The 24527-nt window shown below is 39.0% G+C and overlaps 1 protein-coding gene across 8 annotated transcripts in view; it reads left to right on the top strand.

Annotated features, from left to right (window-relative positions):
- The window catches only part of LOC106874300 (uncharacterized), a 377625-nt gene that overhangs the window by 96429 nt on the left and 256669 nt on the right, over nucleotides 1–24527 (top strand). For 7 of the 8 annotated variants that reach the window (XM_089364247.1, XM_089364245.1, XM_089364252.1 and 4 more), the window contains one exon: nucleotides 21735–21785. In XM_089364247.1, the coding sequence (XP_089220373.1) occupies nucleotides 21735–21785 (51 nt within the window). The remainder of the gene's footprint in view (nucleotides 1–21734; nucleotides 21786–24527) is intronic. The other variant, XM_089364246.1, reaches the window with a different exon arrangement.

Here is a 24527-nt window from a genome sequence, read left to right as displayed (position 1 = left end):
AGTCCCAGAGGACTTTTAGCTTCTCATTTTCGTCCCTTAACTTTTCTGGTGTATACATTCCATTATCTCATATCCATACTTCTGGCACTGCAGCCAGGGAAGATTTTGGGCTATCTTGTCATATCTGCACTTGTTCTCTTTCTGCACAAGATTTTCACAAGCACTAACAATGTGAGTCACGCTTTCAACCTTCTTTCCACACATTCTACAAAGGTTTGTTGCATTTGTGTGGTATATATCCTTTTTCACTGAGTTGCTATTCAATACCTGGTGTCCTGAACAGTGATGATTAGGTTTTCAGTCTTCTTTTTAAGGTCACTTTTGCTGAGCCACATCCATGATGTTTCCTGATTTTTAAGTTGTTAATTTTATAGTAGAACTGACCATGTAATTCCATGCTGAGCAGTGTTTCTTCTCCCTTGTTGGCTATTCGTGATTGGAATTCACTACCACTCTCAACTCCATTGTTAGTAAATCCTTCTGTATTAGCAGCATACTGTAGCAGGTCTTGTTCAATGTTTACCAAATACTCTGTTATATTTCTTTGTTCACTGTCAATGCACTCCCATATGCTAATCAGGCCACATCCACCTTTACACCTCTTCATGTATGACCTGCATATGTTCACTTTAGGGTGGATAGCACCATGCATTGTTGTCATCTTTCAAGTAGTGTGGTTGAGATCCAGTTGGTCAATCTCTACTCATGACCATTTCAGAATGATTTTCTCTATACCTATTCTTGAAATTCTCCTAAACGATATTTGGATCTACTTGTCATACATGAGGCATTACCTTGGATGTGTTTTCTACTTGCATTTATTGGTGTCTGGTTGTTGGATATAGTTAACCAAATTCATTTAAAACTGTGTGCTTTATTTATATTGGCCTGGTTTTTGTAAACCCCTTTTTTCTTCTTATATGTATGTATGCATGCATGTATGTATGCATGCATGTATGTATGCATGCATATTCATATGTGTGCATATATAGCTAGCTAGCTAGCTAGATAGGCAGGCGGGCGGGCGGGCGGGCCATCAAGCAGGCAGGTAGGCAGGCAGATATAGTTATAGATATATATTCGTGGATGGTGTAGGCATAGTTAGTAGAAAAGTGGGTAGATAAGGTAACTGAGGTAGCCAGAGTATGTGATGGGCTAATTAAGCTGACACTTATAGATAAATTAACAGTTACATTTATCTCTGCCTATGATTCTTAGTCTGGGCTGGTTGATGACCAGAAGGACCAATTTTATGAGGTCCTTTTGCAGACTACTCCAACAACGAATGACAGAGATTTTGTTATTGTGGCTGGTGACTTCAAAGAGCATGTTGGACAGCATCCCTATGGATACCCCATGGTGGTTATGGCTTTGGTTGTAGGAATGAGGAGGGAACAAGACTGTTAGAGTCCTGTGATGCAAATGATCTCATGATCTGCCACATCAACTTCAGGAAACCAGCCAAGCCACCTAATCACTTATCATTTTGGTGGGGTACATTAGCCATATTGATTACCTCCTGGCCAAGCAACCTGATAGACAGATACTTGTAAATGCAAAGTCTTTCCAAGGTGAAGAGTGTACAACCCAACATAGGCTACTAGTTAGTGATTTCAGAATTAGAACTGGAAAGACTCGGAGAAATAAATCATTCTGGAAAAGAAGATTATGGAAGCTCAAAAACCCAGCAAACAGATGGAAATTCAGAGATATCCTAATAGAAGCTTCTGATAAAAAGGTGGAAGAGTTGGGGACATAATATAGCTTAGAGGATAATTGGAAGTTCCTGTGGGACAATCTACTGAGGGATACAGACCTAATCTGTGGCTGTTGCACAATCCCAGCTAGGCTGAGGGTGATATGGTGGTAGAACAAAGAGGTAGACAGTGCTATAAAAGCAAAGAGACAGGCCTGGAAAGATTGGGAAAATGGTGGAAGCAGAGAATTTTATCAAGTAGCCAGAAGGAAAGCTAGGTGACAGGTTTATATAGCAACTGGAATAACAGAAGGTAAGAGATTTGCCAATGTTCTACAGCATGAGGATCAGAGGTGTGAGACGTTCAGGTTTGCAAAGCGGTGTATCAGAGAAAATAGAAATGTGGTGGGTGAGAAATGTGTGAATGGGTGATGGTATGCATGGAAGATGCATAGAAGTATCTCTATGAAAGGTTACTAAATGTGGAAAATGCATGTGATGTGAAGGAGAAAAAGACAGAAGCAGAGAGAGAATTACAGCAATCTTACCTGTCTATCTGGAAGGGTCACTCAACGTCCATGTGCTCTGTCTGCCGCTGTACCGTCTATCTATATGGAAGGGTTTGCTCAAAATGTTCACGTGTTCTATCTTCCACCATACCATCTAACAAGTCTGCTCGTGTACGTTATCGACTACCAACTGACTGCTCACACCTCGCCGACCCTGCATGCCCACCACAGCCCTTCTGGTGGGACCCACAGCCCCACTTCCGACAGGACATGCATACTCCTTCACTTCTGGTCCTTCTCCACAACGCAGCCTGGCTCATAACACCACATTAAATATAGAATCAACTGAAGGGCCAGCCATCAGTGTTGACAGCAGTGTAATAGATAAGGCATTCACTGCCGAGATGAATAAAATATCTGGCAGTGTAAGATATAGCCTAGTCACTCGTATAGTTAATCAAGTTATTAAGGATGGCATCATCCCCAATGAATGATGTAGTAGTATTATAGTTAGCTGCTACAAGGGTAAAAAATGATACCTTAGACAGAAAAAACTACAGAGGTATCAAATTACTGGACCAGGTCATGAAAGTTGCAGAGAGAGTTATAGCTCATTTGATTAGGAATAAAATTGAACTAGTTGAGATGCAGTTTGGTTTTGTTCTTGGGAGAAGTACTACAGATGTTATCTTTCTAGTGAGACAGCTGCAGGGAAAATATTTGGTCAAAAGTAAGCCATTGTACTTGGCTTTTGTCAGCCTGGAGAAAGCTTTTGACAAAGTCTTTCACTCTGTTATCTAGTGGTCTCTAAGGAAGTTAGGAGTAGATGAGGGGGTTGTTAGAGCTCGACAAGCCATGTACAGCAGTGTTGTCAGTAGGGTGAGAGTCGGCCAGGAATACAGTGATGAATTTAAAGTACAAGTAGGAGACCACCAAGGCTCAGTTCTAGGTTCACTATTATTTATCATAGTCCTCCAGGCCATAACAGAGGAATTCAAAATGGAACGCCCATGGAGCTACTATATGCTGATGACCTCACTCTTATTGTAGAATCTGTAGCTGAATTAGAGAAGAAAATCCAGGTATGGAAACAAAACCTGGAATTAAAGGGGCCTAAAGTTTGTCCAGTAAAGACAAAAGTTGTTAGCAAGAAAGCAGATAAGACTCTCTTGCTGTCAGGGAAATGGCCTGCTCAGTTTGTAGAAGCTTTGAACACTTAAGCAGTCTTGTGAAATCACAGGTAGATTAGCAGATAAAATTGTCTTCATATGTGGCAGATACATAGGAACAATAAGCACGAAGGACACATGAGAATTAGACTCTCTCAAATGCCCAGGTGGCTCTCTTGAGATTGGGGATAGTTTCTGTTACCTAGGTGACCAAGTTAGTCATGGTGGAGGATGTTCTAAAAGTACTGTTTCTAGAATAAGAGTAGGATGGAGGAAGTTCAGACAACTTTTACCTCTGTTGGCAACAAAAGAACCTTCATTCAGTGAAAGGTGGATTGTATGATGTTGTGTACAAATGGCTATACGCCATGGTAGTGAGACATGGGCTCTGAATGCAGAAGACACGTGTAGACTAGAGAGGAATGAAGATAGTATGCTCCACTGGATGTGCAACATCAGTGTGCATGTACAACAAAGTGCAAGTGTGTTGAGAGAAAAGTTGGGCATTAGAGGAATCAGATGCAACATGCAAGAAAGAAGACTACGTTAGTTTGGACATGTGATGCATATGAATGAGTACAGCTGCATAAAGAAGTGCCGAAAGTGGATGGCATCTGTGAAAGAGGGAGACCCAGGAAGACTTGGGATGAAGTGATGAGGATCGATCTCAGGATGCTGGGCCTCACGGAGGAGATGACAATGGACCGAGATGTCTAGTGATATGAGGCTCTAGAGAAGATCCACTCACTTCAGCGAAGCTGAGTTCTAGAAGCACTGTGGGTTCCACCTGCATGTAACAACAATAAAAGTTTATCCACATCCTACTCTTTACTCTTTTACTTGTTTCAGTCATTTGACTGCGGCCATGCTGGAGCACTGCCTTTAGTCAAGCAAATCGACCCCAGAACTTATTCTTTGTAAGCCTAGTACTTATTCTATCGGTCTCTTTTGCCAACCGCTAAGTTACGTGGACATAAACACACCAGCATCGGTTGCCAAGCGATGTTGGGGGGACAAAGACAGACACACACATACATACATATATACGACAGGCTTCTTTCAGTTTCCATCTACCAAATCCACTCACAAGGCTTTGGTCGACCTGAGGCTTTAGAAGAAGACACTTGCCCAAGGTGCCACGCAGTGGGAATGAACCCGGAACCATGTGGTTGGTAAGCAAGTTACTTACCACACAACCACTCTTACCCCAACAAACTAAACTACATTTCTCATCTTCTGTACATTTCCTATTTTCATGCACTATGCTTATGCTCATCTCTTACTTTCCAATCCTGTCCTCACTGTATCAGTTGTCCCCTGCCCCCTCTATATGCCCAGGTTTTATCAGTCACTGCTTACCCCCATCCCCACACTCCTTGCATTCATGTGAAGTCTCTCCTCCCTACTCATACACCTCGGCAATACCCTACCATTTATAATCTGACTCCGTATCTTGAGAGAATGCCTTTCTACTTTGTCACCATCTTTCTCCTGTTCTGTTGCATTCTTGCTCTCTTCCACTCTCCCTCTTTCTCTTGCTCTATCCCTCAGACTGGTTAACCATATATCACCTCTACAGTAACACACCTGTTACTGGCCTCAATTTTGATCCCTCCTTCTTTCTGTCTCTCTCACAGTAGCAAAAGGTATATATTATAACACTGTAACATATTATGTAACCTGATGAAGTGTCTTTTGGGGTGCATTCAATTCCTTTATATCGTTCCCCACCCATGAGGAAGCAGTGAAGATGTAAGCCAAAATGATCATTGGGCTAAATAAAGTTTATAGTACACTCTGTTTTCCCTATCAATTATTTAAAATACGCTAAATGTACACCAAGAAATTCCTTACATAGATCTTGCAACCTAAGTGCAGAACCGCAGATGAAACCTGGTAGTTGTATGTGGTGAATGTGCTCTCATGGTACGCTACTGGAGACATACCCAAAACAAAGTTTGGATACTACATTTTAAAGTCTCCTATCAAAAGCTATCTCTCTCCCTCAGACACCATGTCTCACTCCCATACAGCATTGCAGCTCTCACAACTCCTATAGACCTTTCCTTTCATCTTTAATGAGAACCTTTTCCCATATAAGAATGCTCCACAGCTGCTTCACATCCACCCTATCTCCCAAATAACAAAACCCTCTCACTGTCTCCACCACATCACTTAGTGTTTCCACTGACTTCACCAGAACTCCAGCTCCTTTCTCACATCTTCCACAAACAAACTCTCTTGCCAGTCTTGTGGTCACCTTCACTTTTGTACATCTCCCATGAATCCATTTCTCACATTTCATACACAACACATTTACCATTACCCTCCTCCCACATACACTACATGGATCCACCTTACTAACACTTCTCCTTCCACCTCACTCACCATCACCTTTGTCTTCTCGAGGTTTACCTTCAAACCCTTACTTTCAAATGCCTCCTTCCATTTCCAAAACTTCTCCCTCAATCCCTCCTTTGTCTCACTCATCAGAACAAGGTCATCTGCATACAGTATCTCCATCAGCAATCCCTCTCTTGCACTCTCCGTCACCACATCAACCACTATTGCAAACAACACTGGTGACAACACAGATTCCTGATGCACCATAAAACCAAATTGCATCTCATCCACGTCCACTCCTTTCTGAATTCTCCTGCCCAACACCTTTTCCACTATCTTCATTGTATGCTCCAATAACATACTTCTCTATATACCTAACAACTCACCACATCTTCCTTCCTTTGAAGAACGGTACCACCACACCTGGCATTCCCCTTCCATCCAGCACGCCCTGGCAGAACTCCATCATTACAATTCCTATCTCTCCACTTGCAGTTATCATTTCCACACTTACTTCTGATAGACCAGCTGCCTTTCCTGTTTTCATTTCCTTCATTGCCTCCACTACTTCTTCCCAACTAACCCTCCCCACTGGCCCCTTCAACACAGCAGCTTCCACCCTCTGATCCCATTCATTCTCCTCATTCATAATTCCCTCCATATGCTTCTTCCAAACTCTTCCCCTGTCCTTCTCACTAAAATTCAACCTTCCATCACTCCCCCTCATGCATCCTTCTCCCTCAACATCTCTTCCATCCTTTTTCATTGATTTAATGAACCTAAACACTCTAGGTTCTCATCCAGCCCTTTCAACCTCTCCTCAACCACCCTCTTTGTACGATTCTTCATATATACACATACATGTGTGTGTGTGTGCATGCGTGTGTATGCATATATGTATATGTGTATATGTATATATATATGTGTGTGTGTATATGTATATATATTATGTATGTGTGTGTGTGTATATATATATATATATATATATATATATGCATGTTTATGTATGTATATGTGTATGTATATATATGTAAATTAATAGTTATCGCCAAGCCAACATGGCAGTCCCAAAATTAGGACGAATGCTGCCGAATGCTTGGCGATAACTATTAATTTCCAGTACCGCTGCCGTAGTCTCCTTTAGAGAGACTTAGAAATATTAATAACTCTATTTCTGAAAACCAGTGGATGTATTCCACTGAAATTAGATAAATAACCTTCCTACAGACAGTCAGTAGCGATGCCTGCTGGGGCTCGGCTGCTCTGCATTGACAAGGGGCAATACCCTGAAACTAGTCTAGTCTGCAGATGCCAAACCAGCAAGGGGAAGCTGCTGACCTCCCCTGTTCGAAGGTTATAAAGGACACAGGTTTCGTGTGTCACATAACTAGCTAGAGGCGATGGCCTCTTGGAGCTAATTCACGGCAGCATTCGTCCTAATTTTGGGACTGCCATGTTGGCTTGGCGATAACTATTAATTTCCAGTACCGCTGCTGTAGTCTCCTTTAGAGAGACTTAGAAATATTAATAACTCTATTATATATATGTATATATATATTAAGTATATCATTTAAGTTATAGAATGAAGTTCAACAAATTCAATCGTATTTTTCATAAACGGAGGAGATTAGCTGTTAATATGGGATAAAATATTTATTCAGTTCGCTAGACGTTCGCTTCGTACAGAAAAACAATAAATTCATTTTAAGAATCAAAGTTTTCAAAGATTGTTTTTAAAGTTTTATTCTTATTATGAATTTTAGTTATGTTATAGTGTTCATCATGCTTAAGTTATTTATATTATTATTATTATCATTATGATGATTGTCCTGTTTACCATTATTGTTATGTATTGGGAGTTTTCATTATTTTTGTTATGAGAATATACTGTTTCTTTATAGGTATTTAAGTTTCTAGTTTTAACTTTATTATTTATGTAATTATTTTTAATATGATTTTTACTCGTGTCGTGGTTCTTGTTATATACTTAATTTTATATTTGTATCCTGCCTTCTTAAATGCTATGTTGTAATAGTCTTTGTGTTTATTAAATACTTCTTTGTTATGGCAAATTTATTCTTCTCTTTATGTTAGTACTCAGATTTTCTATAATATTGTGTGGGTGGTTACTGTTTGTGTTAACATACATAGTAAAATTAAAACTAGAAACTTAAATACCTATAAAGAAACAGTATACTCTCATAACAAAAATAATGAAAACTCCCAATACATAACAGTAATGGTAAACAGGACAATCATAATAATAATAATAGAAATAATCTTAAGCATGATAAACACTATAACATATAACACTATAACATATAATGAATTTTAATTTATAATATGAATAAAAATCATAGAAATCATCATTTTTCTAACCACACTAAGGTAAATAACCCCATAAATACTGACAGTGTAAACCCTAACTATATAAGTAAATATACTAATAGGAGCATAAAAATAACAATCAAGAAAAACATGGATAATCAGAATAAGACAACTAACAATAAGGATAAGAATAACTATAATGATATAATTAATAATGATAATAATAACATAATAAAAAAGAAATCAATACCATGCATGAGAAAGAATAGCTTCTTGAATACAAATCAATGCTCAACCAAGGTAGACAATGATAAAACCATTTGGATAATAATTCCCTTTGCTAAACATTTAAAGACAAACTTTATAAAATCTATCAGAAAGATTATTACTAAAAACTTTAAAAACACCAGATAAGCAAAAATATTTAATAATAAACATATCAGATTTGGATTTTCAGTTTCTCTCAACCTTTTAAGGATAATATCTTCAGTTAATAACATGAAATTAGATCAACTCTATGAAAATAAGATTACAAAAACTGAACCTAGAACATACAAAAATAATAACAAACTACATAATGGTACAATTATAAGGTTGTTCCAAAAATAATGGTCATCTAAGTGTTGTGTTTTGAAATGCAATTTTATCATAGTATTTTAATTACATTCCAGGTGAATTTCAACATACTTAATAATTGATGTATGCTCTTTAATAATTTTCTGGTTAAAACATTCCTGAAGCATAGGCACCTTTAATTATGAACATGACAAAAAAAGACCTTCACTTATTTTTCTTGCATGAGTTCAAGCTTGGGCACAATGCCTCCCAAACTGCTGCCAATATCAACAGAGCATGGTCTACAAGTGATCAAACAGTACTAAGGTGGTTTCATAAATTCCTCAGTGAGCCTTGAAGATGAAGAAGGTAGAGAATGGTCATGAACAATTGTAATTGTTGAACAAAACCCACTTCAAAGTGTCAGAAAAATGTCTCAGGTACTTGGTACTTAGAAATGTCTCAGATTGGTAAGGTGGAAAAGCTTGATAAATGGGTACCGCATGAGCTCAATGAAAATCAAAAAGTTCAGCGTTTTGAAGTGTGCTCAATGCTCTTTCTGCGAAACACCAATGATCTTTTTCTTGACCAAATAGTCACTTGTGACGAAAATTGAATCAATTATGATAACCATAAATGATCAGGTCAATGGCTTGGTCATGATGAGTCCCCCAAACATTTCCCAAAGCCAAAGTTGCATCAGCAAAAGATTATGGTGACTGTTTGGTGGTCTGTAATTGGTGTTGTTCCATTACAGCTTTCTGGAAGCCAATCAGAGCATTACAGCCAAGTTTTACTGGAATCAACTCACTGAAATGCATGCTCACTTGTAAAAAATGTGACCTGCAATGGTGAATCAGCGTGGCCCAATTCTGCTCCACAATAATGCAAAGCCATGTGTTGCAAGAATAACACTGCAAAAACTCACAAACTTGGAATACAAGACTTTACCCCTCCCCCCTACATGCTCCTGACCTTTCACGCATTGACTGTATTTTTTTAAGCATTTAAACATGTTTTTAAGTGATAAAACTTTCAGGTCCAAACCAGAGGTGGAATCAGCTTTCAAAGATTTCTTAGCATGAAAGCAAATAAGTTTTTATCAACAAAGCATAAATAATCTCGTTGATTGATGGCAGAGATGCATAAATGTTCACAGCTCATACTTTGACTAATCAAAACATTTCTATTGTTAATTTTTCCAGAATAAAATTGTTTCTGAAATCGGCCATTATTTTCAGAACAACCTAATAGCAATATGAATTCTCTTAATAACCACAACATTTATAAATCAACAAAATCTACAAAGAACACCACATCACCCACACATACAAATTGCAATTGTAGAAACCCAAATGAGATTGTAAAAGAAAAAATGTTGTATACCAAGCAACAGTTATAACACAGGATTCCTCTAAGTATCTTTATATTGGATGCACGCAAAACTGGATCAAATCGCAAATTTCTAACCACGAATCGACCTTTAGGGACCTAAGAAAAGTTAACAGTACTGGACTTTCAAAATAAATTTGGCACCTCAAAAAAAAAAAAAACAATATTGATTTCTCAATTTATTGGAAAATTCTATCATCTGCACCTTCTTACAAAATTAACAAAAAAATCTGTAGATTATGCCTTGAAGAAAGCTATAAAATAATGTAAATGAATGGAAACCTTCGTAAACACAAGGGATGGAAACGTTTTTCATGTAAACACATGACCAGTTTCCTTTTCATTCACTTAAAATAGCTAATTATTATCCTTAATAATGTTGTTTGATATTATTTAACATCACACTATATACTCTCTTATTACACTAAATAACATAGTAACTTTTTTTGATTTAAAAATAATTCATTTTAATTATATGATTTAATTATCATAACTGAAAGACATTTTATATATATGACAAATATGTATCCTATGTCTCTATATATATTGATATGTATGCATATATGAAATTTTGCTTGTCTATATGTTTTTTTTAACATCGGTTTGTACTCTCTCTTTACTCTTTTACTTGTTTCAGTCATTTGACTGCAGCCATGCTGGAGCACCGCCTTTAGCCGAGCAAATCGACCCCAGAACTTATTCTTTGGAAGCCTAGTACTTATTCTATCAATCTCTTTTTGCCGAACCGCTAAGTTACGGGGACGTAAACACACCAGCATCGGTTGTCAAGCGATGGTGGGGGAACAAACACAGACACACAAACACACATACACACACACACACACACACACACACATATATATATATATATATATATATATATATATATATACATATATACGACGGGCTTCTTTCAGTTTCCGTCTACCAAATCCACTCACAAGGCTTTGGTCGGCCTGAGGCTATAGTAGAAGACACTTGCCCAAGGTGCCACGCAGTGGGTCTGAACCCGAAACTATGTGGTTGGTAGGCAAGCTACTTACCACACAGCCACTCCTGTGCCTCATGTGTGTATATATGTAAACATCTTGACTTGCCTATATTCGAATTCAATCACCCATTTGCTTGCATGTGTGCACTAGTAAAATCTGTTACTGGCATACGGATAAGCGTATAGGGGTGTATATATAGGAATATGTCTATATTTTTTAATTATATATAGATCGTTGACCAAACACCATTCAATTTTTTTCTCCATGTTTTTCTCCTTGTTTTCTCCGTATTCTTTCTGTTGAAGAGCGTAGCTCGAAACGTTAAAGACTTTCCATATTCCTGAGCGTCATACTAATACATCCTTTTGTTGTTTACACCACCTGTCCTCGTCTGTTGTTTTTTTTCGTACATTCTCCCACATATATATATATATATATATATATATATATATATATATATATATATATATACCGGAGTAAGCACATGAAATGTACAACAAGGTGGAAAAAAGAGTACTCAAATACCAGAGGTAGAGTAATATGCTTTATTTAAAAGCAGCAGAAATATAACAAAAAAACCGTTACTCTGAGTTTCACGTTCCCGTTCATTCCGATGAACGGGAACGTGAAACTCAGAGTAACGGTTTTTTTGTTATATTTCTGCTGCTTTTAAATAAAGTATATATATATATATATATATATTTATATATAATATAATATGAGGATAAAATCTTTATAAGAATTTATCAAGTAGTCAGTGTGAAAAAACCTCATAAGGAAAAAAACCCATAATTTTTTCCCATAAATATATATAATATAAATGCCCTTATGTAAATTATATATATATATATATATATATATATATATATATATATATATATATATATATATATATATATATATATATATATATATATATGTATGTATGTATGTATGTATATATATATATACAGGTGCAGGAATGGCTGTGTGGTAAGTAGCTTGCTTACCAACCACATGGTTCTGGGTTCAGTCCCACTGCATAGCACCTCGTGCAAGTGTCTTCTACTATAGCCTTGGGCCAACCAAAGCCTTGTGAGTAGATTTGGTAGACAGAAACTGAAAGAAGCCTGTCGTATATATATATGTGTGTGTGTGTGTGTGTGTTTGTGTGTGTGTGTGTTTGTGTGTCTGTTTGTCCCCCCAACATTGCTTCACAACCGATGCTGGTGTGTTTATGTCCCCGTAACTTAGCGGTTCGGCAAAAGAAACCAATAGAATAAGTACTAGGCTTCCAAAGAATAAGTCCTGGGGTCGATTTACTCAACTAAAGGTGGTGCTCCAGCATGGCTGCAGTCAAATGACTGAAACAAGTAAAAGAGTAAAATATAGGAGATAATTAACAGAAAATAGTTAAAGCAGTAAAATTAGATACTAATAGGCAGTTAATACGACAATAAAAGAAAAGTATAAAAATTATAAGAATAATAAATAATTATATGAAGATTAGGGGGTAAAACTATAAAAAATCTATAGAATGGTATATAGAAAAAATATATCAAAAAGATTAGAGAATAATTTTAGAGAAATTAAATATCGAAAGTTGACTAGTGTAGGGAAGATAATAAATAACGGGAAAAATGGTCTAGTTTATATCTGCTAGGAGACTGGAAAAATTAAAAATATTGACATGATATATACATAGATCTGGTTATTCAAAAAAATTTCTTTTTTGTCATATATAGTTATATAAAGGTTTGTGCATGAAGTTGCGGGTGACACATGAAATGTTTCGAGCGGGATCGTTGCCAGTGCCCCTGGACTGGCTCATGTCCGGGAGACACATGAAATCTTTCGAGCGGGATCGATGCCAGTGCCCCTGGACTGGCTCATGTGCGGGCGACACATGAAATCTTTCGAGCGAGATCGTTGCCAGTGCCCCTGGACTGGCTCTTGTGCGGGAGACACATGAAATCTTTCGAGCGGGATCGATGCCAGTGCCCCTGGACTGGCTCATGTGCGGGCGACACATGAAATCTTTCGAGCGAGATCGTTGCCAGTGCCCCTGGACTGGCTCTTGTGCGGGTGACACATGAAATCTTTCGAGCGGGATCGATGCCAGTGCCCCTGGACTGGCTCATGTGCGGGCGACACATGATATCTCTCGAGCGAGATCGTTGCCAGTGCCCCTGGACTGGCTCTTGTGCGGGTGACACATGAGGTTTTTTGAGCGAGATCATTGCCGGTGCCCCCGGACTGGCTCATGTGCGGGCGATACATGAAATCTTTCGAGCGGAATCGTTGCCAGTGCCCCTGCACTGGCTCATGTGCAGGCGACACATGATATCTCTCGAGCGAGATCGTTGCCAGTGCTCCTGGACTGGCTCTTGTGCGGGCGATACATGAAATCTTTCGAGCGGGATCGTTGCCAGTGCCCCTGCACTGGCTCATGTGTGGGCGACACATGATATCTCTGGAGCGAGATCGTTGCCAGTGCTCCTGGACTGGCTCTTGTGCGGGCGACACATGAAATCTTTCGAGCAGGATCGTGGCCAGTGCCCCTGGACTGGCTCATGTGCGGGCGACACATGAAATCTTTCGAGCGAGATCATTGCCAGTGCCCCTGGGCTGGCTCTTGTGCGGGTGACACATGAGGTTTTTTTTTGTTTTTTTTTTCGAGCGAGATCGTTGCTGGTGCCCCTGGACTGGCTCATGTGCGGGCAACACATGAAATGTTTTGAGCGGGACGGGATCGTTGCCAGTGCCCCTGGACTGGCTCATGTGCGGGCGACACATGAAGTCTTTCGAGCGGGATCATTGCCAGTGCCCCTGGGCTGGCTCTTGTGTGGGTGACACATGAGGTTTTTCGAGCGAGATCGTTGCCAGTGCGCCTGCCCTGGACTGGGTCTTGTGCTGGTGACACATGAAATTTCTTCGAGCGAGATCGTTGCCGGTGCCCCTGAACTGGCTCTTGTGTGGGGTTGTTGTGGGATTTTCGAGCGGGATCGTTGCTGGTGCCCCTGGGCTGGCTCTTGTGCGGGTGACACATGAGGTTTCTCGAGCGAGATGAGCGTGGCCGTTGCCAGTACCGCCTGACTGGCCTTCGTGCGGGTGACACGTAAAAGCACCCACTACACTCTCTGAGTGGTTGGCGTTAGGAAGGGCATCAAGCTTATCCAGCTGTGGAGACACTGCCAAATCAGATTGGAGCCTGGTGTAGCCATCTGGTTTCACCAGTCCTCAGTCAAATCGTCCAACCCATGCTAGCATGGAAAGCGGATGTTAAACGACGACGACGATACGTACAGACATATATATATGTATATATACCGCCTGACTGGCCTTTGTAGGGTTTTCGAGCGAGATCGTTGCCAGTGCCCCTGGACTGGCTCTTGTGTGGATGGCACATAAAAGACACCATTTCAAGCGTGGCCGTTATCGTGCGGGTGACACGTAAAAGCACCCACTACACTCTCTGAGTGGTTGGCGTTAGGAAGGGCATCCAGCTGTAGAAACTCTGCCAAATTGGATTGGAGCCTGGTGTTGCCATCCGGTTTCACCAGTCCTCAGTCAAATCGTCCAACCCATGCTAGCATGGAAGGCGGACATTAAACGACGATGATGATGATGATGATGATGCAGGTATAAACATATATTATTATATTATAAAAAACAAATATACATTACAGAAAAATATATATAAAAATTATAATATTTGAAAAATATTTAAATATATTATAAATATTTGAATAAAAAAACACAAAATGTTATATCTAACTGAATGTTATATTTAATTGAAATTTAATCATCAATGCACTTTCCCTGATTATCTATGACTTCCTTCCATCTATTTACAAGCCTTTTAATCCCATCAATGTAAAACTCTTTTGGCTTCAAAGCGAAGAACTCTGAAATGTCAGTTTTGACCTCCTCCTGGCTTGCGAAAATTATGTCCCCCAAATAATTCTGTAAACTACGAAACAAATGGTAGTCTGAAGGAGCAAGGTCGGGAGAATAAGGTGGATGAGGAATTTTTTCCCAACCAAGCTCTTCGGTCTGCTGTGATGTGATCTTTACAGTGTGGGGTCGCACATTGTCCTGATGAAACATCACTCCTTTTCGATTCACAAAAGTGAGTTTTTTTCCTTCAAAGCTTGGTTCAAATGCTCTAATTTCTGACAGTAGACTTGATCATTAATCGTTGCATTAGGTGGTAACAATTCAAAATGAATTACTCCTTTGCAATCCCACCAGATAGAGAGAAGAACCTTTTTTCCCATGAAATTCTCTTCTCGGTTGTGGTTGAGCTTTTTCCCTTATACCAAGCCACTGTTTACGACGTTTAACATTTTGATAGAAGATCCATTTTTGTCACCAGTCACAAGTCTATCCAAAAAGGGTGAAACGAGTTCACGAGAATGGAGAGAAGAGCAGATATCAACTCGAGATTTGCAGTTGCTTTTGGACAATTCATGAGGCACACATTTTCCAAGTTTAGGAAGCTTTCCTAGTTGTTGAAGATGACAATGAACAGTTGTATGGTTTGAACTAAGCTTTATTGCCAATTATTCAACTGATAATGCAGAATTTTCTTCAAGTAATACCTCAAGGAGCTTATCATCAAACTCAACTGGACGTCCTGTTCGATCTTCATCTTCAAGGCTGAAATCTCCACTTCTGAATTTTGCAAACCATCTTCTGCAAGTTCTTTCATTCAAGCATTCTTTCCCATAAACTGAGTGTATGTTTCGAGTCTCTTTGGCTGCAGATTTTCTTTTTTTGTATTCATAAAGCATTATGTGCCTTAAATGCTCTTTGGATACTTCCATGGTGGAAAGGTTTTTAATCAAAGAAATTTTAATTCTATTATTCTGTAAAATAATCAATTAGTTTAAATGTACATAAATGCATAAAAATAACTTTTAATTCCATTAGACATTCTAAAATAACATTAAATTTCATTCAATTTAAAAAAAAGGTAAAAACGGACAGGACTTATGGGATGACCTGATATAACATAAATCATATACTTAATATACTTATATAACTATTCATATCTCTGCCATTTTACACAGTAAATCCAAAGTATGAAGAATCAACATTAGAAATCTTTTGGAAACTACTCCAATTAAAGGACAAATCTTCATTCAACTCTTTTATAAAACATATATATATATCTAAGTATATATATATGCTAACTTATATGAATATATATATATATATATATATATATATATATATATATATCTTATAATGGGGGCCGGTTTATGGGGATACCTTGGGGTTTCTTTGCTGGTCAGCAGTGTTTGAGGTCTGAAGAAACACTTTAAAGCTAAACCCCAGATTTATGTATTTCTACAAATTATATGTGTGTGTATATATATATATATATATATATATATATATATATATATATATATATATATATATATATATATATATATATATAGGTGCAGGAGTGGCTATGTGGTAAGTAGCTTTCTTACCAACCACATTGTCCTGGGTTCAGTCCCACTGTGTAGCACCTTGGGCAAGTTTCTTCTACTATAGCTTCAGGCTGACCAAAGCCTAGTGGGTGGATTTGGTAGATGGAAACTAGATGAAGCCCGTTATATATGTATGTGTGTGTGTGTGTGATATGTTTGTGTCTGTGTTTGTCCCCCCAACATCGCTTGACAACTGATGCTGGTGTGTTTACGTCCTTGTAACTTAGCGGTTCAGCAAAAGAGACCAATAGAATAAGTACTAGGCTTACAAAGAATAAACTCTGGGGTCAATTTGCTCAACTAAAGGCGGTGCTCCAGCATGACCACAGTCAAATGACTGAAACAAGTAAAAGAAAAGAAAAAGAAAAAGAAATATATATATATATATCATCATCATCATCATCATCATCATTGTTTAACGTCTGTTTTCCATGCTGGTATGGGTTGGACAGTTTGACTGAGGTCTGGAGACCCATTGGCTGCATCAGTCTCCAATATGATCTGGCAATGTTTCTACAGCTGGATGCCCTTCCTAACGCCAAACACTCCGAGAGTATAGTGGGTGCTTTCTAAGTGCCACCAGCACAGGAACCAGTTGGGTAGGCCTGGCATCAATCACGTTTGGATAGTGCTTTTTACATGCCACCAGCATGGGGGCCAGTCAGTAGGTACTGGCATCGGTCATGTTCAGATAGTGCTTTTTACATGCCACCAGCACAAGAACCAGTCAGGGGGTGCTGTAATTGGCCACGTTTGGTTGGTGCGTTTTACATGCCACCGGCACAGGAACCAGTCAGGTGAATCTGGCATTGACCATGTTCAGATGGTGCTTTTTACGTGCCACCAGCATGGGAGCCAGTCAGGAGGAACTGCCCACAGCTACGATATTGGTTTTACTTGACTCAGTAGGTCTTCTCAAGCATATATTGCCTGACACATCAGGGGTATTCTTAACGGCCGGACATGCGTGGCTGCGATTTCACTTTAGTGGCCACAACTACAATTTCACTTGATTCAACAGGTCTCCTCAAACACAGCGTATCACCCAACGATTCAAGGTTACTTTTAGATGGGCTGGTTATGCTACATTAGTATCAGCCATGGCTGCGATCTCACTTTACTTGCTGGATCTTCTCAATTGCAGTATATCTCCAAAGGTCTTGGTCTCTAATCATTTCCTCTGTGGGGCCCAATGTTCGACGGTTGTGCCTCTCTGCCTCATCCCATATCTTCCTGGGTCTACCTCTTCCACAGGTTCTTTCCACTGTTAGGGTGTAAGACTTCTTTAAACAGCTGTCCTCTTCTATATGCAGCACATGACCATACCTGCACAGTCATCTCCCTTGCATACCACATCTGATGCTTCTTATATTCAACCTTTCTCTCAAGGTGCTTACACTCTGTTGTGTATGCACACTGACATTATGCATCCTGCGGATTATACTAACTTAATTTCTTTCAGACCTACACAAGTCCTCAGTCATGGCCCATGTTCCACTGCCGCATAGCATTGTTCTTCACACACATACCTCATACAGTCTACCTTTCACTCTGAGCAAGAGGCCCTTTGTCACCAGCAGAGGTAGGAACTTTCTGAGCTTTGCCCAGGCTATTCTTACTCTAGTTGCTACACTCTCAGAGCAACCACCCCCACCACAGACCTGATCACCTAGGTAGTGGAAGCTATTAACTACTTCTAGTTTCTCCCCTTGGCATCTGATGGAATCTTGTTTTCTGTACACCGTCAGTGTTTATTGCCCCAGTGCATCTGCCACACACAAAAACTATGTTCCCGGTTAGCTTTCCTTTGATATAGCATACACCGGGTACATCGTATGGAGTTTCTATCCACGCCTTTTCTACAGATCAAGCAGAGTCATCTACCTGAAGGGAACTGTGATTTGACAGCCTTCCTACTTACTAAAACTTTGGTTTTTGCTAGGTTAACCCTAAGGCTCTTCGATTCTGGACCTTGCTTCCACACCCTAAACTTCATCTCCAGTTCTGGCAGTGACTCAGCTATTAGAGCAAGGTCATTAACATAGAGGAGCTCCCAGGGCAGCCTGTCTTGAATTTCTCTGTTATTGCCTGGAGGACTATAATGAATATAAAGGGGTTGAGGACTGATCCTTGGTGAACCCCTACTTCTACTCGGAATTCTTCACTATACTCATTGCCAACCCTCACCTTACTGACAGCATCCCTGTACAGGACTTGTACAGCTCTTACCAGCCTCTCATCTATCCTCAGTTTCCACATTGACCACCAAATAAGGGATCAGGGGACCCTGCCAAAGGCTTTCTCCAAGTCAACAAAAGCTAAGTACAGAGGTTTATCTTTGGCTAGGTATTTCTCAAGCAGTTGCCTTACCAGAAATATAGCATCAGTTGTGCTTCTACCTGGCACAAAACCAAACTGCATCTCATCTAGGCTAACTCTCTCCATAATTAGTTGGGCTATGACCCTCTCAGTAACTTTCATCACCTGATCCAATAATTTGATACCCCTGTAGTTATTTCTATGTAAAGCATCACCTTTCCCCTTGTAGCAGTTGACTACGGTGCTGCTACACCAGTCATTGGGCATGACTCCTTCATGAACTACTTGATTTATGATGCAAGTGATAAGACCATAACCCACACTGCCTGATATTTTAAGCATCGCAGCTTTCCCTGTCTTCATATCCTTAATTGCTTTATCTCCCTGGGTACTGTCAATTCAGATAGCTGATCCCTCAATTGGGTCAACCTTTGGCAAACTCTCCTCCCATTCATTCTCCACATTCAGCAGTCTTTCATAATGGCTTCTCCAAGCCTCTTTCTTTGCAGAATCATTAAACACAAGGGCACCATCATCCATGCAGATACATTTCTCTCCTATGACATCATAGTTTTCTCTCACACTCTAGCTTGCAATCTGAAATACTTCAGTTCTCTGGTCTTTAAGTCGCTGAACTTCTTTTCTGCTACTCCCTTGGCTATATATATATGAGGTCTGATCAATAAGTATCCGGACTGATGCCATAGTAATGAAGCTAAAGCATTCAGAGTAAAGCTGCATGGCACAAATTGACCTTGAACTCTGCTGTGCATGCACACTGAGTTTTAACATTCTATCGCACTTCTGCTGTTTACAGCAGTGCTTGGAAGGAACATGTGTAGCGTTTGATCATTACATTCACCATGACAGAGAAAGTTGTCATGGTGATACCTGCTTAGAGGCCTACACAAAGTTGTAGAAAGTGTATGAGTGGTTCAGACATTTCCAAGGTGGCCCCCAAAAATGTCAATATTGACAAACATTCTGGAAGACCCATAACCAGCATAACTGAGAAAAACATCACAGATGTGCATGCAGCTGTGAGAGGAAATTGTCAAATCACCATCCATGAGTTATCAGAGGATGTGCTGATTAGTTATAGTTCAGTTCAGTCCATTATCACTGAAGATTTGGTATGAGACACTTTTTGAAAACTTTGCATAGGCCTCTGAGCAGGTATTGTCATGGTCAATGCAATGATCCTACACTACACACCTTCCTTGCAAGTACTGCTGTAAACAGCAGATGTGAGCTAAAATGTTAAAACTTAGTGCGCATGCACAACAGAGTTCAAGGTCATTCTGTGCCAAGTGACTTCACCCTGCGTCCTTTAGCTTAGTTATTATAGCAACAGTTTGGAAACTTATTGATCAGACCATGTAAATGTATGTGTATACACACACATACAGTGAAACAAACAAACTGATTAAAAAATTGCACAGAAGGTAGCAATTTGAAAAATCACATGCAAGTGGTGGAGGAGGCTGGTGGTGGCATTGGCTTGTGTTGCTTGTACAAATTGCGTGTTTTGTTCCAGGTAAATGAGTGAAATTGCAGTTAGTTTCTTGCATTGAGAAAACTGGTATATTTTGGGGTATCAAGTGTTTATGGATTTTACTTTATTTAGAGTTGGCAGATTTATCATGGAGCTGTGTGGTATACATTGAAATTGAGATGGACAATGGTGGGAAGGAAGGCATGATAGTAGTAGTGGTTATGGTTGTAGTAGTAGTATATTATGGCATTGATTGATGATGATGATGGGTCATTTGTAATATTCAGAGAAAATGATGAATGTGGATAGCCAGACAGTGAAGGGCTTTTCATTGTGGAGTTTAATAGGTCATCAATTGTGCTAGTTTTGAGGAGTGTCTATACTGTTGGTAATACTGTTGTTGTTGCTGCTGCTATAGCTATATATTCTTAATTTTGATGTTGATGATGCTTTAGTTCAATAGTATATCTTTCTAGAGAATTCTTTTGAGAATTTTATGACCAGCTTCAGTAAACATTTTGGACTTTATTAAAAATTTATATTTGTCCTTTGTTTTTGTTTTGAGAAAAAAATCTAACTTCAAGCAACATTTTACAGATCAATTTTTAGACATTATTTTCTAAACCTGGCAAAGTATGTAGGGGGTGCAAATTTTGAATTTGCACCACCTAAAACTTTTAGGGGATGCAAGTACACCACCTACACCCCTTGTTCCCAGGATTTGCTTGTGATCCTTTACTTGATGGAGTGATGATAACTAATAATGGGCCTAGACCTGTGCCCTGAGGTATACAACTTATTACAGATGACTTAGCAGAGAGACAAGCATTTGCAGCAACAGACTCCTACTGCATAGGCTAGAGTTCAGACTGCTTCAATAACAATAATATTATTATTTCAAATAATAATAATATTATAGTTTCCAAACTTTTTACACAGTTTGTAACATAGGCGCAGGAGTGGCTGTATGGTAAGTAGCTTGCTAACCAACCACATAGATCCAAGTTTCAGTCCCACTGCATGGTACCTTGGGCAAGTGTCTTCTTCTATAGCCTCAGGCTGACCAAAGCCTTGTGAGTGGGTTTGGGAGATGGAGACTGAAAGAAACCTGTTGTATATATGCGTGTGTATATGTTTGTGTGTCTGTGTTTGTCCCCCAACCATCACTTGACAACCAATGTTGGTGTGTTTACATCCCCGTAACTTAGCGGTTTGGCAAAAGAGACTGATAGGATAAGTACTAGGCTTATAAAAATAAGTCCTAGGGTTGATTTGTTTGACAAAATCAAATGACTGAAACAAATAAAATAAAAAGATACAGTATAATAAATATTACAGCATTATATACTATGTATATCATATAATGTTATATGTATGATAAGGTTATATTTTATGCATATCATATTAGGTTATATTATGTATGTCATATTAGCTTTACACTCAGTGCCTAACATCTATTAATCTTTTACAGCAGTTTTTCTACAGATGTCTATTCAGGTGAACACTATTGCTACAAAAGAAGGTAAGAAAATCATTATTACATTTTCGAGATAATTTACTTGAAAATAGTTACATGTATATTGGTTTCAAATTTTGGCACAAGGCCAGCAATTTGGGGGAAGGGTGAGTGGATTATATTGACCCTTAGTGCTCAATTGGTACTTCTGTTATTGACCTCAAAAGGAAAAATCAACCTCAGCGGCAGTGGTGGGCATAGTTCCACTAATGCGTTAACAACTAATTAGCGAAGCTAACTTTTCATTTAGTGGATTAGCGTTTTGCTAATTTTGGAAACTGTTAGTAGACCAGTTAGCTTCTGCTAACTTTAAGTCTGCTAATAAAATTCATATGTTCGTTCCTGTCTGTTGTGGGTGTGTTTTGAAGAGTCCATCAGGCACACTATTGGCTTACTATGTGTACATGGGACAAGACGTGATTGGCCGACACAGCAGCAGCTAGCTGAGCAGCATTGTGTAATTCTGCAGTTTTGAGTTGTGTTCACTTATGATGTTGTCACATTACAGACAGTCTTACACTGTCAGCAACAGCAGTGTACATTATCAGCTTATCAAGTTATCGCTTATCGTTATGAAAGGTGAAGACGTTTTTGTTCAGTCTGAGGATGAAGGGTCTGTTGGGGAGTCTACAATGGCTGTGGGTGAGGCAGAGATTGCTCAAGTTGAGAGCCAGGAGTTTCAGAACCCATAGCCCCACATGGAGGACTACTTTGTCCTTATGTCAAAGACTAATAAGAATGTCAAAATCCTGTACTCCTGGTGCGCGATGTGCCAGCCTGAGGATGCCACCATCAAGGGACAAGCAGTGAACCTCTACAAGTTGAAGTTGCATGTCACGAGGAAAGACACAATGCATGCCCATTCAGTTTGAGGAGACGATCAAGGCCAGTTCTTCCCATGGGAAACACAGGCAATTTTCTGGTAGCAGTGCCAGTAGCCAGTCATTACAACCATGTGTAAAGAAAGCATGCCACCCCAGCATTGGAGGGTGTGTTTGCCCAATCTGTTGGCACTGGCATCCGTCAGTTTATGGTGGACAGAAGTATTGTAGATCTGTTTGTTGACAACATGCTACTGCTGCACATAGTGGAGTCCACCTTGGTTGGCCTGATCAAGATGCTGAACTCCAGCAAGACATCGATGTCCCACCTCACTCTGGGTAGGATGATCTTGGACAGTCATAAACAGCTGGAGGAGTATCTTACATGGTATTTATAAATTAAAATTATACAAGATTATTAAATTACTATTATGGCGTACTTCATATTTTCTTAATTTAATTTAATTATTTAATTATTTGTTAAATAATTATTTTCTTAATTAATGTAATAAAATGTATAATAGCTAATTGAAATAAATGTCATAATATATAATACTAGCAATATAACCCGACGTTGTCCGGGTGTGACTTATTACGCCACCTACGATAAGTCTTGCTAGGTGAAAATCAACTAAAAAAGAAAGCCTTACAATGAAAAAAACCCATATGATGTAAATATGTTCATAATTCAAAAGACGAAATTAATAGGGGAAGTCTGAAGGCTGTTTTGTGTAACATTATTAAGTGTACGTAAATTTCATCCGTCTAATTGGCTATACAAATGCTTGTGCAAAACAACTTTTTGCGCTGCCTTGATTACATATATCAGGGTAATTCCTTTTCGCAGGAGGTAGGACGGCAATTTGTGATGAAGCAATTGCTGGTGATCTGTTGCTACACAGTTCTGCCAGAATTCTATCAGATTGGGCAGTAGATGATGATGCACCGTTTTGCATTATGTTCAAAGTAACTTCTGGAATGTGGTGAATTGCTGCAGTCTGTTGCTGTCTTTTTAAACGGAGGCATAATCTATGTACATATTAAACAGAACAACAAAAGTTATAACAGATGGGAGGGTCGGTAGTTTTCACATTTCGGTGATTTTTCAGATTAACACCCGCACGATTACGTAACCCTAACCCAAAAACCATAACCGTAAGACTAACCCTCATCGTAACCCTAAAACCGTAACCCTGACCCAAAAACCGTAACCCTAACACCCTAGTGAAAATCGTGCCGGTGTTAATCTGAATAATAATAATAATAATAATAATGACCTCTGCAGATCAAACTCCCAACCCACAACTAAGTCTTAAGTGCATATATATATGGGCAACACACACACACACATACACACTAATTAAAAAAATGTTAGTAAGTACAGAACTTCAGCATTATATATTAAGATGGGCAACACACACACACACTAAAAAAAAGATGACAGGTATTTGTATGTATGTGTGTATTAATGTGTATTCTGTGTCTATATATGGTAGTAAGTAAATGCGTTTCAAGAAAGATATTAAAAAAATTCAATTTGTAAGGAATAAATGTTTGACTGTCGATTGTATTTGGAAGAGAATGACATATTTGTATGTATGAGTGTGTGAGTTCAAATTCCGCCGAAGTTGACTTTGCCTTTCATCCTTTCGGGGTCTAAAAAATAAGTACCAGTTGAACACAGGGGTCAATATAATCGACTATTCTCCACCTGCCCGAAGCCGCCGTTGTGGGAAAAATTTAAAATAATAATAATAATAAATAAATAATAATAATAATGACCTCTGCCGATCAAACTCCCAACCCACAACTAAGTCTTAAGTGTGTATATATATATGGGCAACACACACACTAAATAAAAAAGATGTTAGTAAGCAAAAGTGTTTTAAAAAAGATTGTTAAATTTTCAGATTAGCACCCGTACGAT

This window comes from Octopus bimaculoides, chromosome 16, assembly GCF_046866305.1.
Source record: "Octopus bimaculoides isolate indiv1 chromosome 16, ASM4686630v1, whole genome shotgun sequence".
Lineage (NCBI taxonomy): Eukaryota > Metazoa > Mollusca > Cephalopoda > Octopoda > Octopodidae > Octopus > Octopus bimaculoides.
The sequence above is the reverse complement of the archived record's forward strand: the minus strand, read 5'-3'. Positions and strand labels throughout refer to the sequence as shown.